Source organism: Bubalus kerabau, chromosome 17 (assembly GCF_029407905.1).
Source record: "Bubalus kerabau isolate K-KA32 ecotype Philippines breed swamp buffalo chromosome 17, PCC_UOA_SB_1v2, whole genome shotgun sequence".
Lineage (NCBI taxonomy): Eukaryota > Metazoa > Chordata > Mammalia > Artiodactyla > Bovidae > Bubalus > Bubalus kerabau.
In genome coordinates, this window is record NC_073640.1 from 8,466,845 (window position 1) to 8,483,869 (window position 17,025).

General features: G+C 43.7%; 1 protein-coding gene across 14 annotated transcripts in view; it reads left to right on the forward strand.

Moving 5' to 3' along the window:
• WWOX (WW domain containing oxidoreductase) overlaps positions 1-17,025 on the forward strand; it is a 550,729-nt gene that overhangs the window by 40,527 nt on the left and 493,177 nt on the right. For all 14 annotated transcript variants that reach the window (XR_008704541.1, XM_055554122.1, XM_055554123.1 and 11 more), the window contains exon 5: positions 14,404-14,510. Coding sequence is in view for 13 of the 14 variants with exons in the window: in XM_055554122.1 (XP_055410097.1) it covers positions 14,404-14,510 (107 nt within the window). In the remaining variant the exon portion in view is untranslated. The remainder of the gene's footprint in view (positions 1-14,403; positions 14,511-17,025) is intronic.

Genomic DNA, 17,025 nt, shown 5'->3' on the forward strand with positions numbered 1-17,025 from the left:
TTGTAGAAGCACTTTGCTTCTCTTGGTAGATACTGCTGTGCCTGCGGAATTAGAAGAGCTGACACCATGGCGTGTGTGGTGTGTGTGTGTATGTGTGATTGTGTGGTGTGTGTGTGATTTGTTACAGAAAAAGGCTTGCCTTCTAATGAACATAAACTTGAGCCAAACAGGGTGTGTTGGGTTTGGAATTATAGAGCCCAGGGTACTTTGCTGTGTTAGTGGCAGTGAGTGAAAGATGTTTTATCTTGTTGGAGGCCTTTAGTACCTAGGGGTCTCCATGTCCAATAAACTAGACTTGAAAAAAATTTTTTTGAACTGGGAAGCCTTTGCTTTTGCTTCTTCTGTTTCATCCTGTTTTTATTTTTCTTCCTGAGAACCTGGGCCAAGTTTGTAAAAGTGCCACACTTTGTTTAAAAAAAAAAAAAAATCCAACCTGGCATGCCTTTCTTCTTAAAGGAGCGTGGTCTTTATCTTTGATTTTTATAAGGATGGTCCTTTCAAGTCTGACTCGGAAGCCTTTTAGAAAGTAAAGAAAAAATTTGAGCATGACCTCTAATGACCATGGTGTTAAGATGGTCCCTTGCAACGCAACTCATTGGTTTAAAGCATAGAGGCAGAGTTAAATGAAGTCCGTCCTTTACCATTATTGACCTTGGAGAACACGGAGAGAAGGTTTATTTCTGTGGATTAGTTTTCCCTGCCCACAGGCCTATACACAGAGAAGCGTTTGTGAAGGCAAAGAATGGTGTTAATTCTGAGCCCTGTGATGAAATATGAAATAAATGAGAGAAGGTAATTTGATAATGCCTCACGGTTTGGGGACAGATTCCATAAAGTAAGTACTTTTATGTAACAAAGTAGCTGACAAGGCCTAAACTCTGCCTCAACACGATGACCCGGGAAAGAAATGAGCGTCAGGAGGCTGCTTGACATGGGGGCCCATGGCATTTCAACCATCTCTTTTGCTTTCAGAAGGACAGCTGCTCATTTAGCTTACATTGTGCGAGTGCTAAAAATGCAAACATACCTCATAATGGCTGCGAAGAATATATATCAAAGTCTCTAAGATGTGTTTACTTTTTAGTACTTGGTTTTATTTGTCCTCACCACGTCTTAGTTGCAGCGTCTTCCGTCTTCACTGTGGCAGGCAGGATCTTTACTTGCAGCACGCTGAGTCTAGTTCCCCGACCACGGATTGAACCCGCGCCCCGTGCTTCGGTAGTGCAGAACCTTAGCCCCTGGACTGCCAGAGACGTTCCTCTGAGTCATATTTAACAGGTGCCATTAGCAGACAGTTGGTTTTTCCTGCCCTCAAGGAGCTCTTAGTTTGTGACCTGAGCCCATGTGGCAAGCGTGGTGGTCTGAAGGCTCATCTGCCTTGAGCTCAGGCTACGTCCCTTGGTCATGCTTCTCGGTTTTTGCCCTCCAATCTCGTGAGTCCCTTAACCTCTGGGATTGTGGGTTTTCATGAGTATGTAATGAGGACAGTGATGCTTCTTAGGGCTTCTGTGAAGTGCACCTTCAGTGAGATGCTGAGTTTCCAAAAGCACCCAGCACAGCACCCAGCATGAAATCACAGCGCCCCCCCCCACCCCACTCCCAGGGCCGCCCTTTCCACACCTTCTCTCTGCAATCTTCTCTGAATATCAGGATGCCCAGAAATGTATCATTTGAAGTAAGAATAGGTTTTCCTTTCTCCCTTGTGTTGATTTCTCTGTATTAAAGTTTATGAAGACTTAGAAATGATCCACGAGTTATCATTCAGTTTTTTGAGTTTCTTATCCTAACAGGCTCTACACACATGTGTTAAAAACAGAAGTAGCATAGATGTTAATCATATGGAAAATAAGTCTTCCTCTCCTCTGACCAGTACTAGCTCTTTTGCTGAAATAATCAACATTATCACACATCTGAGCACGAACGTTCCCTATTTTGGCTTCAGCCAGTGGGCTTCAGCCAGTGCATACCTGCTAATCTGTACCTTGATTTTTTTTTTCTTACTGACAGAACATGGGCACGTTTCCTGGTTTCTCCACTTCCTTTCACCCTGTTCTTTTCTGTGCGTGCTATGTAATTTATTTTGCCTAATTGATGGATATTTAGGTGGATTCCAAGTTGTTGGCTTTTACAAACAAGGCTGGTTAAATATTCCTCTCACATTCTAGCTCATGTGGGCAAGGACATTTATTGGCTGCATTTCTGGTTATGAAATAATTGGGCAAAAAGGCTTGTCCACGAACAGTTGGATATAGTCCAGTCACCCCCAAAGATGTTGAGCCATTCTATATTCCTTTCCAAGCCCCTCCCCTTTGGATCTGTGAGGCTGCTTGTTTGCCCTGCATCCTCACTGACAGGGATGCTGTTTGATTTAGCCGTGCTCACAGAATGCGTCTTTGTTGGGCTGCTGAAGGACCATGTTAATCGTAATCTCGGGGTGCTTTTCTCACTGTGATTCGTAACACACTGGGATCTGGACTGTTCTGGCAGGTCAGGTGAGAACTTATTCATCTGGCTCAGTGGCAGCCCTGGTCGGCAGCCTGGGGTCAGTCTTGCCTCTTGAGGGGTCCCGGGCAGTCAGCTGGAATTGATAATACAGTTTTATAAAACACTGCCGTGTGTAAACACAGCCTGTTGATGCTTCAGAAAGGTGCTCCAAGCGAACCAGCGAACCAGCCGTTTCCTGCTTCTCTGTCCTCACTGCTTGCATTGGCATTGTTCTTTGGTGAATATTTATATTTAGGACCGCCTGTGAGGGGTGTGGAAGAGTCACCTGTGATCCTTGTATGTAGCAGTGTAGAATGCACACATATAAAAGCAGGGCTCGTTGTGACTTAACTGGTCCCGGAGAGATCGCTGTAGTTTTATAATGTCTTAAGAGTTGGAGAGTGTGGTTAGTGTTTAGCGAGCATGAGTTCTAAATTCGCAGGGTTATCTGTTCACTGCATTTGTGGTGTTGATCTCAGAGCTGTAGTGACTGCGTATCGAACTTGATGGGAAATGGCCTGGGAGCGCTAGATTTCAGCATCGTGGTCAGTGTCATACGGCCATAGCTTCATTTACAGTCATCAGATCGGTGAGGAAAGTACAGTCCTTGTGCATTTAGGAGAATGTAGGCAAAACCCACATCCTTCAAGCTACTACTGCTGCTAAGTCACTTCAGTCGTGTCCAACTCTGTGCGACCCCATAGACAGCAGCCCACCCGGCTCCTCCGTCCCTGGGATTCTCCAGGCAAAGCTAATGGTTTCTCAACATGAGCATTGTCCCCAGATTTGAATTGTCCCAAAATCCAAGTCGGGATGAAAGACATGAGGCTCGTTGGTTTGCTCTGTACATGACGGTCGCTCTCCAGGGGGGAGCTGGCTTGTGCTGGAAGATTCTGTAACTTGTTGATTGGTTCTTCCACATCACTGTCCTGGTATGTTCTAGGATAGGAGGGTGGGGGACAGTGTGGAGGAGAGGAATCACCATCTCTGTGGCCTTTTAATTGTGTACCGTTACAAGTAACATTTGTCTCCAGTGCTTCACAATTATAAATTAATAATAACTACCCATTAGAAATTACTGGTGTTGTAAGCCCCAAGCTCCTTTGGGCATCTTAATAAAAATGATAATTAAAACCATAATTTACAGTAAATGGGGACACTGCCCAAGTAAATCCACAATGTGGAGAAAATTAAAAAACTCAAACCGGAAGGAAGCTTCATAGCACCGGAGGAAGAGAAGGGCCTTTTCTGTGGCCCGACTTGAGCGGGAGCTCTGTCGTGTCTGTGGGCCTGGCTTCCCAGCCTGAGGCTCTCCTGGGGGATCTGTGGCTCCGTCTCTGTCACTCCAACCTGCTGGCGAGCCTCCCTGGTTGTGGCCCCTGCTCGGTCCCCCCCAGCCCCAACCCCCCTGCTCGCCATGTTCCCTGTCTGGGTAAACCGTTTGCCAACCCTGGATCCTGCCTCAGACTTAGATTCAGGCTTTGTACATTTTTTGCTTCCCGATGATTTTCTAATTTTCCCCTTGGCTGTCGAGCATAAGAAGGTAGCTCATCCCTTCTGACTGGTTACAAGGCTTCAGTATCCTCAAGTAGCCCATCTTTTGCATGACAACCAGAGGTGTCTTTTTTTTTTTTTAATTTATTCATTCATTTATTTGGCCATACCAGATCTTTAGTTGAGGCATGTGGGGTCTAGCTCCCTGACCAGAAATTGAACTCAGGCCCCTCATTGGGAGCACAGCGTCTTGGGCACGGGACCATCAGGGAGCCCCCAGAGGTGTGGTCGATGGATTAGACACTCGTAGCAGCAGCATCGGTAGTAATTCATGGCGCTGCTCTACTCCTAAATCCTCACCAGTCTTTGATCTCGTTTTGCCATGCACTCAGTCTTTTTTTTTTTTTTTTTTTTGGCTTGATTGGTTCCTTTTTATGCCCCTTGGTCCCAGTGTAGTTTTGGGTCCAGCGTTCCTGTGACCACTCAGGGACTCTAGGGGATGGCAGGGCAGCTGGGTAAAGGGACCAGCACCACAGACCCAAACCCCTCCGTTGGTGCCATCGCATACTGCCTGTGCAGAGCCGAGCGCTGCTGCTGGTCTGAAGGCATCGCCAGCATCCTTCTCGCGCTTGACGGAGTGGGGTTTGACGGACCTTAAACAGCATCTCAACCAGCTCAGGGTGAAGCTGCCTTTGAGATTCAGCGGATCACGCATGAAGATTCTGACTGAGGCAGTTTCGTGGTCAGGCTTGAGCCCCTGTCTCCAGCAGGGCTCTTCCCTTGACGATGTGCATCTGAGCATCCGATGTCTACTGTGGTCTGGCGGGTGATGCCAGCCTTCCGGGGTGACCATGGCCAACAGGGGAGCCTGAACCCCATGTCTAGTCCACCGTGGCTCCTGGGCCTGCTCATCACCAGTGGAATCGGGGGCCCAGTGTGGTTTGATTGTAAGCTTTTAGAGAGAACCTGGACATCTGCCATTGGATATATTGATAAAAAATCTCCCTGATTTTTTAATGCTGGCAAGTGATTCATATTAGGAAGGAAGGGAGCATAGAAGGATGGAAGAGAGGGCAGGACAGAGAAACAGGAATGAAGGGAGGCAAAATGTGGGCCAGAGGAAGCAAGTCCATGGGCTTGATTTACTCCACGGTCACCAGTTTCTGACCTCGATTCTAGACAAGGAAACCTTGTGTAAGATAAGCAGGCATTTCATATCTTTGAAGTATGTTTTCCCTTTAATATTCATATGCAAAGCTTGAAACCTAGGTCAGGGGGATATGAAACCCCCACGGCGACTTGATTTTCCCAGTTGGATCAGACATAACAAGTGCTAGAAAACCAGTGCTGCCCGTTGTTTTAAAATGTCTTCTGTTAGTTTCTTGATATTATTAGCTTTAAATATTCCTCTGGACACACTCTCACCACCTCCATGCAGTTAAGCTGGTTCAATTTAAACATTGTCATAAAGTTAATTTTTTATAAGATGAATCAGGTTATTAAATTTAGTAAACCATTGCCTTCATTATTTTGCACAAACTTTGGCACTGTGCAGAATTGGCTTAGCACTACTGCGTTTAGCTAATTAAACTGGTCATCAGCTTTGGTATTACCGGAGTGAGGGATGCTATTCTCATGGGCTTTTCCTGGACTTGAGCAGTAGGTAGCATTATTAAACTTTTTTTTTTTTTATTTTATAAAACTCCACACACAAGAGATATGGTTTGCTATAAAAGTGTTATTGTCCTTCCTGTTAAACCATCATCTTTTGAAATATCTCTGCTTTGTTTTTGTTCCCAAGGCAGTTGCACAGGCTAAGAAGATGTAATTGTCTGTTGCCACTTTTAAAAGTAGACTTGCGATGTGTAACGCGTGACTTAGATAAAGGAGGATAGATGGAAGAGTATAATTTCACACGACACAGGGACAGATAGTCCAACCATAACTACGGTCAGGAGTCATCTGAAGGAGAGACGGTGCAGACTGGTATCCACAGCCTGTTGCTGCCTCAGCATCAGATGTGCTGTTTTTTGTAATAAAAAGTCATCTGCCATTGTTTATTTTGTCACGTTGAGATGGCATGTTTGGGAAAATAAATTTTGATAGAATAAGGGCATGCTTCTTCCCCCACCAACCCTGTACCTCCCCCCCCCCCACCCTGATTTCTAGATAGTGTCATTCAAAACTGCCATGATTGGTATTTTTGCAGGATTTCAGTATTTATTTGTGGTCTAAAAGGAAGTTCGAGGGCCATTTGTGTTTTCACAACTTGGGTTGTTTTCAAACAGTCCAGGATTGTAGCCTGTTAGCCAGCCTGTAAGGACATTCGTCTCTTTGGCAGGTATTTATTGAACCCTACTGGGCCTTAGTCCTATGAGACACAGAGATGGAAAAGGCACTGATTCTAAGGAATTTGCAGTTATCCTGGTAAACTAGATAGATAAAGCCCTAATGATGCTAAAGCTGAAATTCCAGTACTTTGGCCACCTCATGCAAAAAGTTGACTCAATGGAAAAGACTCTGATGCTGGGAGGGATTGGGGGCAGGAGGAGAAGGGGACGACAGAGGATGAGATGGCTGGATGGCATCACCTACTCGATGGACGTGAGTCTGAGTGAACTCCAGGAGTTGGTGATGAACAGGGAGGCCTGGCATGCTGCGATTCATGGGGTCGCAAAGAGTCAGCCACGACTGAGTGACTGAACTGAACTGAACTGAGGACCTGCTTGGCCCTGCGTTGTGTTGATGCTTCCTCAATCCATTAAAAAAAAAAAAAAAAAGTTTGCTATGGCACGTGAACTCTTGGGATCTAGTTCCCTGACCAGGGATTGAACCCAGGCCCCATTCATTGGGAGCTTGCAGTATTAACCAGAGTTCCCATGCTACATCTAAGCCACGGCATAGCCAAATAAATAAATACATCAATTAATTAATTTTGCTAATGAGTGATGAGGCATTGCCTCCACTATCTTCCCCCACTCCCCATGTAATTTTTTTTTAATGTTGTTTAATCGCTAAGTCATATCTGACTGTTTGTGACCCCCTGAGCTATAACCCACCAGTCTCCTCTGTCCACGGGATATCCCAAGTAAAGATACTGGAGTGGGTTGCCATATCTTTCTCCAGGGGATTTTCCTGACCCAGGGATTGAACTTGTGTCTCCTGAATTGGCAGGCAGATTCTTTCCTGCTGAGCCACCAGGGAAGCCAACCTTTCTTATACTCTTGGGTGAAAAAGTGATGTGAAATACGTCTTTGGATTGCTCTGACCTGGAGACTTCATAGAGACACAGAGTCCATCCTTTCCAAGAAGATCTGGGTGTGAAAGGTCCTGCGATTGCCAGTGAAGTCTGTCTTGGCCGCTTGACCCGGCCTCCCTGTGGCCGTCAGCGTGTCATTAACCCAAGGGGTGTGGCATGTCAGTCAGGTAGGCTGTCCCATGCGTGGGCCTGTGCAGCTCTGAAACGGCTGGGCTACACACCTGGTGTTTTACTCCTCTTGCTTTCCCTCGTGATCGGGGTGCCTTTTGCTCACTGGTGACGGGGTGAAATTGGTGTCATGGATCCAAATAAGTGAATTTCAGGTTATTGCTTCTTGCCTCAAAGATACGGGTTCGAGCACCTTTTAGTACATGCACCATAGAGGAGGCAAGCAGATTGAGATGTATGATATCTCAGATTTGAAATTTTTTGTGTGTATTTTGACCTCAGATTCAGGTATAGGAAGTTGTCCTTCAGTTCAGTTCAGTCGCTCAGTCGTGTCCGACTCTTTGCGACCCCATGAACCGCAGCACGCCAGGCCTCCCTGTCCATCACCAACTCCTGGAGTCTACCCAAACTCATGTCCATTGAGTCAGTGATCCTATCCAACCATCTCATCCTCTGTCGTCCCCTTCTCCTCCTGCCCTCAATCTTTCCCAGCATCAGGGTCTTTTCAATGAGTCAGCTCTTCGCATCAGGAGATTCAACTTCAACATCAGTCCTTCAGTGAACGCCCAGGACTGATATAATGGTAAATGACTATATCTTGGGCTATAGAGCTTGGCATAAATTGAGGTCAAGTGTATTCTTAAGCCAGTTCTTAGACAAATGGAGTGGTAGATCTTGTGGCTAATTTCTTTCTTTCTTTTTTTAAAATATTTACTTACTTACTTGACTGTGCTGGGTCTTAGCAGCACATGGGATCTAGTTCCTTGACCAGGATTGAGGCCAGGCCCCCTGCCTTGGGAGCATGGAGTCTTAGCCAGTGGACCACCTGGGAAGTCCCTAGCTAATTTCCCTAAGTTCTAGTTGGTGTTGAAACTAGTTAACTCAGGGGTTGCTGTTGGGACCAGAGCTCAGAGAGAGTGTTCTCAGTCATGATGGCTGTGCTATATCTGCTGCTGCTGCTCAGTCGCCTCAGTCGCGTCCGACTCTGTGTGACCCCACAGACGGCGGCCCGCCAGGCTCCCCGTCCCTGGGAGTCTCCAGGCAAGACACTGGAGTGGGGTGCCATGTCCTTCTCCAATGCACGAAAGTGAAAAGTGAAAGTGAAGTTGCTCAGTCGTGTCCGACTCTTCGAGACCCCATGGACTGCAGCCCACCAGGCTCCTCTGTCCATGGGATTTTCCAGGCAAGAGCACTGGAGTGGGGTGCCATTGCCTTCTCCAGCTATATTTGCTAGTTCATACAAATCAGAGAGAAAGCTCCAGACTTCCTGCTGAAGTGGATTTTGGAAAGGATCTGCCGTTAACATTTGTTTTCCCACTGACTATGGTTAACATTAGACTCCTAGTATGCGTTTACTGTTCACTCCCTGTTTTATTAAGAAAAGATGACTGAGTTTCTGACGGGTTAAAGGCACAGCCTGATGTCTGATAGCTTATAAATAGCTAGAGCTGGGTCAACACAGACGTGTCGACTCCTGAGTCTGCGTTTTCCACTGTGCTGTGCTGGCTTCCATTGAGAGCGAGCTTATATAAATAGTCTGGCCTCCATGAAGACTAGATCCGCGGAAGTGGTTTGAATGAACTACCCGTGCTTGCCTCTTTCACGTGGCAATCTCAGTAAGATAACGGTACTCTGATTGTTCATACATACGAACATTATCTTGGAAACACTAATCTGTGATCATCAGATGTGGCTTTGGCCGAATTACATTGCTGCCTTCTCCAGTAGAATCGATTTCTTTGTCGTGGTATATTCTGTGTGATTTTCCATACAGTTTACAAGGTGTGGTATTTTATACTTTAGTGGGGTGATAGTCAAGCTCTGAAATTAGATTCCTCCCCTCCCTGCCTTTCTCTTTTCATGTCAGTCGCATATAAGAGTTCTAGGTGCTCCACATCCTTGCCAACACTTGGTGTGGTCATTATTTATTTTTTAATTTCTAAAAATTTTAGCCATTGTAGTAGTAGATATGCGTTATCATCTCATTGTATCTTTAATTTGCATTTCCCTAAGAACCAATGAGTTCAAGCCTCAAAAAATAGTTGAGTTTTTCACTATTACGTGGAAGAGCTTATGTAAGATTGGCATTTTTATTTTCGTAAATGTTTGGTAGACTTTATTGTTCAAGGCAAATGGATCCAGAGTTTTCAAAAGAATTTTCTTTAAAAAAATCCAGATTTTTTTTCAGTTGTTCTCTTTCTCCTTGCAGCAGTTTTTAAGTGGTGTCTTTCTGGGAATTTGTCTTTTTCCCCTATATCTTAGATCCATTGGTGTAAGGTTGTGAATTATATCTTGAGACCATTTTAGGGTTTGCAGAATCCGACTGAGGTCCTTTTGTTCACCCTTGATGTCTGCCGTCTGTGTGCTCACGTGTTCACTCAGGTGTCCACACTAGTGTGTGTGCTTCCTCTGTCTGTCTGTCTGTCTCTCTGGCCCTTTGTCAGTTTTATTCGTTTTTTCCCCAAGGCAATCACTTTTGGATCCTTTGTTCCTCTGTATTTTATGGTTGTTTTATTTTTATTACCTTCCTTCTACTTTCTTTAGGTAATCAGCTGCTTTAAAATTTCCTCTAACTTAATAGATGCTTACTTAATAGAACTCATATTTTCTTTCAATATGTATTTATGGTTATCAGATCAGATCAGATCAGTCTCTCAGTCATGTCCAACTCTTTGTCACCCCATGAATCGCAGCACGCCAGGCCTCCCTGTCTATCACCAACTCCCGGAGTTCACTGAGACTCAAGTCCATTGAGTCAGTGATGCCATCCAGCCATCTCATCCTCTGTCGTCCCCTTCTCTTCCTGCCCCCAGTCCCTCCCATCTTCAGAGTCTTTTCCAATGAGTCAGCTCTTCGCATGAGGTGGCCAAAGTACTGGAGTTTCAGCTTTAGCATCATTCCTTCCAAAGAAATCCCAGGGCTGATCTCCTTGAGAATGGAATGGTTGGATCTCCTTGCAGTCCAAGGGACTCTCAAGAGTCTTCTCCAGCACCACAGTTCAAAAGCATCAATTCTTCGGCGCTCAACTTTTTTCACAGTCCAACTCTCAAATCCATACATGACCACAGGAAAAACCATAACCTTGACTAGACGGACCTTTGTTGGCAAAGTAATGTCTCTGCTTTTGAATATGCTATCTAGGTTGGTCATAACTTTCCTTCCAAGGAGAAGTGTCTTTTAATTTCATGGCTGCAGTCACCATCTGTTGTGATTTTGGAGCCCAGAAAAATAAAGTCTTGACACTGTTTCCACTGTTTCCCCATCTATTTCCCATGAAGGGATGGGACCGGATGCCATGATCTTTGTTTTCTGAATGTTGAGCTTTAAGCCAACTTTTTCACTCTCCACTTTCACTTTCATCAAGAGGCTTTTGAGTTCCTCTTCACTTTCTGCCATAAGGGTGGTGTCATATGCATATCTGAGGTGATTGATATTTCTCCTGGCAATCTTGATTCCAGCTTGTGTTTCTTCCAGTCCAACGTTTCTCATGATGTACTCTGCATATAAGTTAAATAAACAGGGTGACAATATACAGCCTTGACGAACTCCTTTTCCTATTTGGAACCAGTCTGTTGTTCCATGTCCAGTTGTAACTGTTGCTTCCTAACCTGCATACAAATTTCTCAAGAGGCAGATCAGGTGGTCTGATATTCCCATCTCTTTCAGAATTTTCCGCAGTTTATTGTGATCCACACAGTCAAAGGCTTTGGCATAGTCAATAAAGCAGAAATAGATGTTTTTCTGGAACTCTCTTGCTTTTTCCATGATCCAGCAGATGTTGGCAATTTGATCTCTGGTTCCTCTGCCTTTTCTAAAACCAGCTTGAACATCAGGAAGTTCACGGTTCACATATTGCTGAAGCCTGGCTTGGAGAATTTTGAGCATTACTTTACTAGCGTGTGAGATGAGTGCAATTGTGCGGTAGTTTGAGCATTCTTTGGCATTGCCTTTTTTTGGGATTGGAATGAAAACTGACCTTTTCCAGTCCTGTGGCCACTGCTGAGTTTTCCAAATTTGCTGGCATATTGAGTGCAGCACTTTCACAGCATCATCTTTCAGGATTTGGAATAGCTCAACTGGAATTCCATCACCTCCACTAGCTTTGTTCATAGTGATGCTTTCTAAGGCCCACTTGACTTCACATTCCAGGATGTCTGGCTCTAGGTCAGTGATCACACCATTGTGATAATCTTGGTCGTGAAGATCTTTTTTGTACAGTTCTTCTGTGTATTCTTGCCACCTCTTCTTAATATCTTCTGCTTCTGTTAGGTCCATACCATTTCTGTCCTTTATCGAGCCCATCTTTGCATGAAATGTTCCTTTGGTATCTCTGATTTTCTTGAAGAGATCCCTAGTCTTTCCCATTCTGTTGTTTTCCTCTATTTCTTTGCATTGATCGCTGAAGAAGGCTTTCTTATCTCTTCTTGCTATTCTTTGGAACTCTGCATTCAGATGTTTATATCTTTGCTTTTCTCCTTTGCTTTTCGCTTCTCTTCTTTTCACAGCTATTTGTAAGGCCTCCCCAGACAGCCATTTTGCTTTTTTGCATTTCTTTTCCATGGGGATGGTCTTGATCCCTGTCTCCAGTACAATGTCATGAACCTCATTCCTTAGTTCATCAGGCACTCTTATCTATCAGATCTAGGCCCTTAAATCTATTTCTCACTTCAACTGTATAATCATAAGGGATTTGATTTAGGTCATACCTGAATGGTCTAGTGGTTTTCCCTAGTGTCTTCAATTTAAGTCTGAATTTGGCAATAAGGAGTTCATGGTCTGAGCCACAGTCAGCTCCTGGTCTTGTTTTTGCTGACTGTATAGAGCTTTATGGTTATAGATTGTCCTTTTTCCATGGCTTTAGCTATGTTCTGTAAGTTTTGATATGTAGGAGTTTTATAATCATTTAGTTTAAATAATTTTCTGATTTTCATTGTAAATTTTTTTTGAGTCATAATTTTTTGTTTAAAAATGTGTTGCTTAGTTTCCAGATGGGAATTTTCTAGGATCTTTTATTGATTTCTGGTTTTATTCTACTATTGTCAAAGGGCATCTTTTACAGTTTTAATGTTTGCTTGAAATTTGAGACTGTTGCCCTGCACATGTTCAGTTTTGGTAAATATCCTTTAAGTACTTGAGTGTACGTTTTGCTGTTGAGTTCAGTGTTTAATATTTTCACTGTTTATCAATGATTTAATATTTTCTGGTTTATCAGTTAAAGTCAGAAATCTTCTGTTAGTTCCTGTTTATTGACTTATTTTTATGTTACTGATATGTTAAACTCTTTCACTCTGATTATGAATTTGTGTATTTCTCCTCTTAATTCTGTCAACTTTTGACATATGTGTGCATGTATATAAATTAAGAATTGTCACATATTCCTCATGGATTAGAACTTAAAATTATGAAATATTCAGGTTTTCCTCTTATAATTCTTTTGGTTCATGTTTACATTGTATGTCTTTTCCCATTCTTTTAATATTTTATCCTTACATTTAAGGATATAAAACAAAACATGCACTTTTGTAATGAGTGTATTGTTTGCATATATATATATATATATGTTTTATTCAGTCTGACGGTCTTTGTGTTATGATTGCAGTTTTTAGTTCACTTTACTGGGATTGCAGATATATTTGGGGTTAAATATATTACTTTATTATGGCTTTCTATGTAACTATTTTATATTCCGTTTTTCTCTTCTTTCTTGTTTTTTTTTTTTTTTTTTTTTTTAATTATTCTACTTGCCCTTCCCTTAACTGGTCAAGTTTGTATTATTTTACTGTTATTTCAGTGGTAATTGTAGAGATAACATGCTGTATCTTTGACTTACTGAGGTTCTTATATGAATTAGCACTTTCTGGGCAGTGCAGGGGTCTTAGAATACTTGAATCTCAAGTACTCGCCTCCTGGGTATGTGTCATTATTGTCGATATAGTAATGCTCACTGGGTGTGTTAAATTTACAAACTATTACCATTGTCCTTTAGAGTTTTTCATCTATTTATGCTTTATATTACTCTGTCACTTTCTGCAATCCTGATTTCTGTCTAGGGTCCTTTCCCTCCTATCTGAAGAGCATCCTGTAGTATTTCCTCTGTTGTAGACATGCTGAGGATATATTCTCTCAGCTTTTGCTTGTTTAAAAATCTTGTTTCCGTTTATTTTTGCAGAGTATCTTCACTGGGTATAGAAGCACCAAATGCCGGCTCACCTCTCTTGGCCTTTCAGCTTCTCCAGATGTTAGCCCCCCAGATTCTCGATCATACTGTTCCTCTGATGCCCTCAAAGAGGGTGTGTGTGCGTGTGTCTGTGTGGGTGTGTGTGTTGTTTTGTCCAGCTTTCTAATTGTTCTCAGCGAGAGTGTGGGTCTCGCAAACTGAGTTGCCATTGCTGGAAGCAGAAGTGCTGGAAACATTTAAAATAGTCCAGAGCGCGCTGTCAGGAACTTATTAGCAGATGTTTGTTTTACTTTCCAGGTTTGTTTTCTCTGGTTAGACTGTGGACTCTTTGAGGACAGTGGCCATGTCTCAGTCTTTGTATATCCTTACTCTTTGTATTGAGCACAGGATCTGGTCGTTGTCAAGCAGTGGTTCAAAGGCTGGCTGTGCCGCAAGCTGTGGTAAGGCTTGGCCTTCACCTTTGAAATCGCTCTGTTCCTGGGACAGGTTTTCTCAACCTCAGCTCTGTAGACATTTGAGCCAGATGCTTCTTTGCTGTGGGGCTGTCCTGGGCCATACTGGATATTCTGTAGCATGCCTGGCCTTCACAGGCTAGGTACCAGTAGTACACCCCGCTTCCTGCCCCGCAGTAAAGTCAGTAGACATTTGCTGACTACTCAAAGTGTCTCAAGATATTTGCAGATTTCTTCTAGGCGGCAAATCCTGTCTGGTTGAGAACCACTAGAGTAATGCATAAGGTGCTCAGCAAAGGCCATTCAGCGTCATGCCTTGGTGCTTTTGCATTTGTGTTTTCTAATGTGGACTTTCCTTTAAACCACAGGGTTTGAAACTGCCAAATCTTTCGCCCTCCATGGCGCACACGTGATCCTGGCCTGCAGGAACATGACGCGAGCCAATGAAGCCGTGTCCCGCATTCTAGGAGAATGGGTAAGCGAGTACTTACGTTTTTCTTTTTAATTGTCAAATACACATGCTGGGATAAACACTTGAAGGTTTTAGTACAGTTCATAAAGTTTATTGCTCTTGGAATAATGTTTTATTTGTTGTTAAAGTCATACTCTCTTTGTTTATTTATGAATGGAAGGACAGGCAAGCCGTTCATAATTTGTTTATAGTTCTCTGTCAATGTCATCTGCTTTATTAGTCAGAGGTTCGAGAATGTTTACTCATTTAGCTCGTTTATTAAGAAAAACAGAATGTGGTTGACGCCCTTGAGTGTGACTAAGAGGTTATATGTGGTTTTAGAATGACAAAGGAGCAGACTTGAGCCCCATCTCAGTTTTTCCTCTTAGCTTTTCTCTGTGCAGATGTGGATGTTGATACGCCTGTGTGCACAAACATGTATTGAGGGCAGTCAGTGCTCTTGGGGTTAAGGATATAGCATCAAATAAAACAAAATACCTGCCCTCATCAGCTTCTAGGTAGGAGAAACAGACCATAAAGGGATAGTTAACGTGATGTCACGTTGTTATAAATGCAGTGGAGGCCAGTGAAGCAGAGTGAGGGGTCAGGAGTGGACAGCGTGGACTATTTCAGCTTGGGTGGTCAGCAGAGACCCCTCTAAAGCTGTGGCATTTGATCCAGGCCTTGATGACATAGCGAAGTAAGCCGTGCAAATGTCAGGGGAAATACTTTGCATGCACACACAAAGGGGGTGGAAATGTGCCTGGGGAATTATAGGCTCAGTGGGGACGCTTGTGTGCCTGGAGCCCAGTGGAGGGTGAGGAGGTCGCAGAGGGTCTCAGAGTCATGGTGACATGAGAGGGTTTGAGCCAGAGTGACACAACTGTTGAGTGATTTTTTTTTTCCTTTTTTAACATGATCACTGGGCTTTGAAGTGACATACAGACCTCATTCATTCACGTGCCTGTGAAGTGCCCCACTGTCTGGGTACTGGGTGTCTGGCATTAAGGAGAAACAGGTGTTGCCACTGTCTCTCTAGAGCTTTCAGCTGAGGGTGGAAGACAGATCAAGCCAAAGAAAGATAAACATCAGTGTAAACTTGAAATGAGGCAAAGTGGTATTCCAAAATGGTGAATGATGCCAGAGAGGCGGGGGCATTTGGAGTCCCGGAGAAAGAGGTGGCTGAGCTGAGATCTAAGGCAGGATCAAGGGGAATTGGGGAGAAGGGTCAAACTGTGCCGAGGGGGTGGTCTGTGTGGTGGCTCTGGGGCGGGGGAGACAGGTGGCTGGAGCCGGGCGTGGAGGGGGCTGGATAGTCCTTGCCAAGACTGTCTTCATCCTCTGAACACCGTGGAAGATTTCTTGCCATCCGAAGAAATAGACCATGGTCTGTTTAAGAGAACATCCGGCCTTCTGGGCTGAGAAGTTATGAAAGTCAAGAAAAGGGAGATTTATTTCTGCTTTTTCAAGCGGGATTTCAAACTTAGTATGTTTCAAATGAACCCTTGTCTTGATCTCACTGGATTCATTATTTTGAGTTAAATTAAAAAACAGGGCCCATTTTTTCCCCCAGTTACCTTAGCATCTTTCTAACTCCAGAGTTAGAAAAATGTATTAACCTCTACTAGGTGGTATAGAGTAATCTTTAGAGATGTATAGAGAACGAATGGTCATATGTGCATATGGTTTGAATCTTCATAAAGTGTATACGATGAAAAGTGAAAGTCCCTTGCGCTCTTCTCTTGGGGGTATATATCATTAACTATTTCCTGTATGTTCTTCCAGAAGAGGTTGTGTATACTAGCCAACACACCTACATGCTGTTACGTACTTTGATTTTTTCCCCCCACTTAATACTAGAGGAAGTCTTTCGTTCTCAGTGCAGAGCTGCCTCGTGGCTCTTACCTGTGGCGTGGCCTCCGTCATGTGCTGATGATGTCACTTAGCCGCTGTGCTCTTCCAAGCGACGCTCTCGTAGAGTCCCGGCTCTCACATTTCCATCCAAAGTTGGCTCTCAACTCAGCCGCAGTGGACCATTCTTCCGTTTTTAGATTTATTTATTTTTAATTGAAGGATAACTGCTTTACAGCATTGTGTTGGTTTCTGCTGTACATCAGCATGAATCAGCATGGGTATGCGTATGTCCTGTCCCACCCCGCTAGGTTGTCACAGAGCCCTGGTTTGAGCTCCCTGAGTCATACAGCAGATTGGCTATCTGTTTTACATGTGGTAGTGTTTCCATGCTGCTCTCTCCGTATTCCGTTGCATTTAAGTACCACATCTTCTTTATCCAGTCCTCTGTTGATGGACATTTAGGTTTCTTCCATGTCTTGGCTGTTGTAAATAGTGCTGCGTTGAACACTGGGGTGCATGGAGCTTTTCGAGTTACTGTTTTCTCTGGATATATGCCCTGCAGTGGGATTGCTGGGCTTAAGCACTCAGTTAATTGTTAGTTAGCTGCTGCTGCTAGGAATAATAATAAAATAATTTCTTATTCATACATGAGAGTACAAGGGAATGTTTACTTTTCTTAACCTCT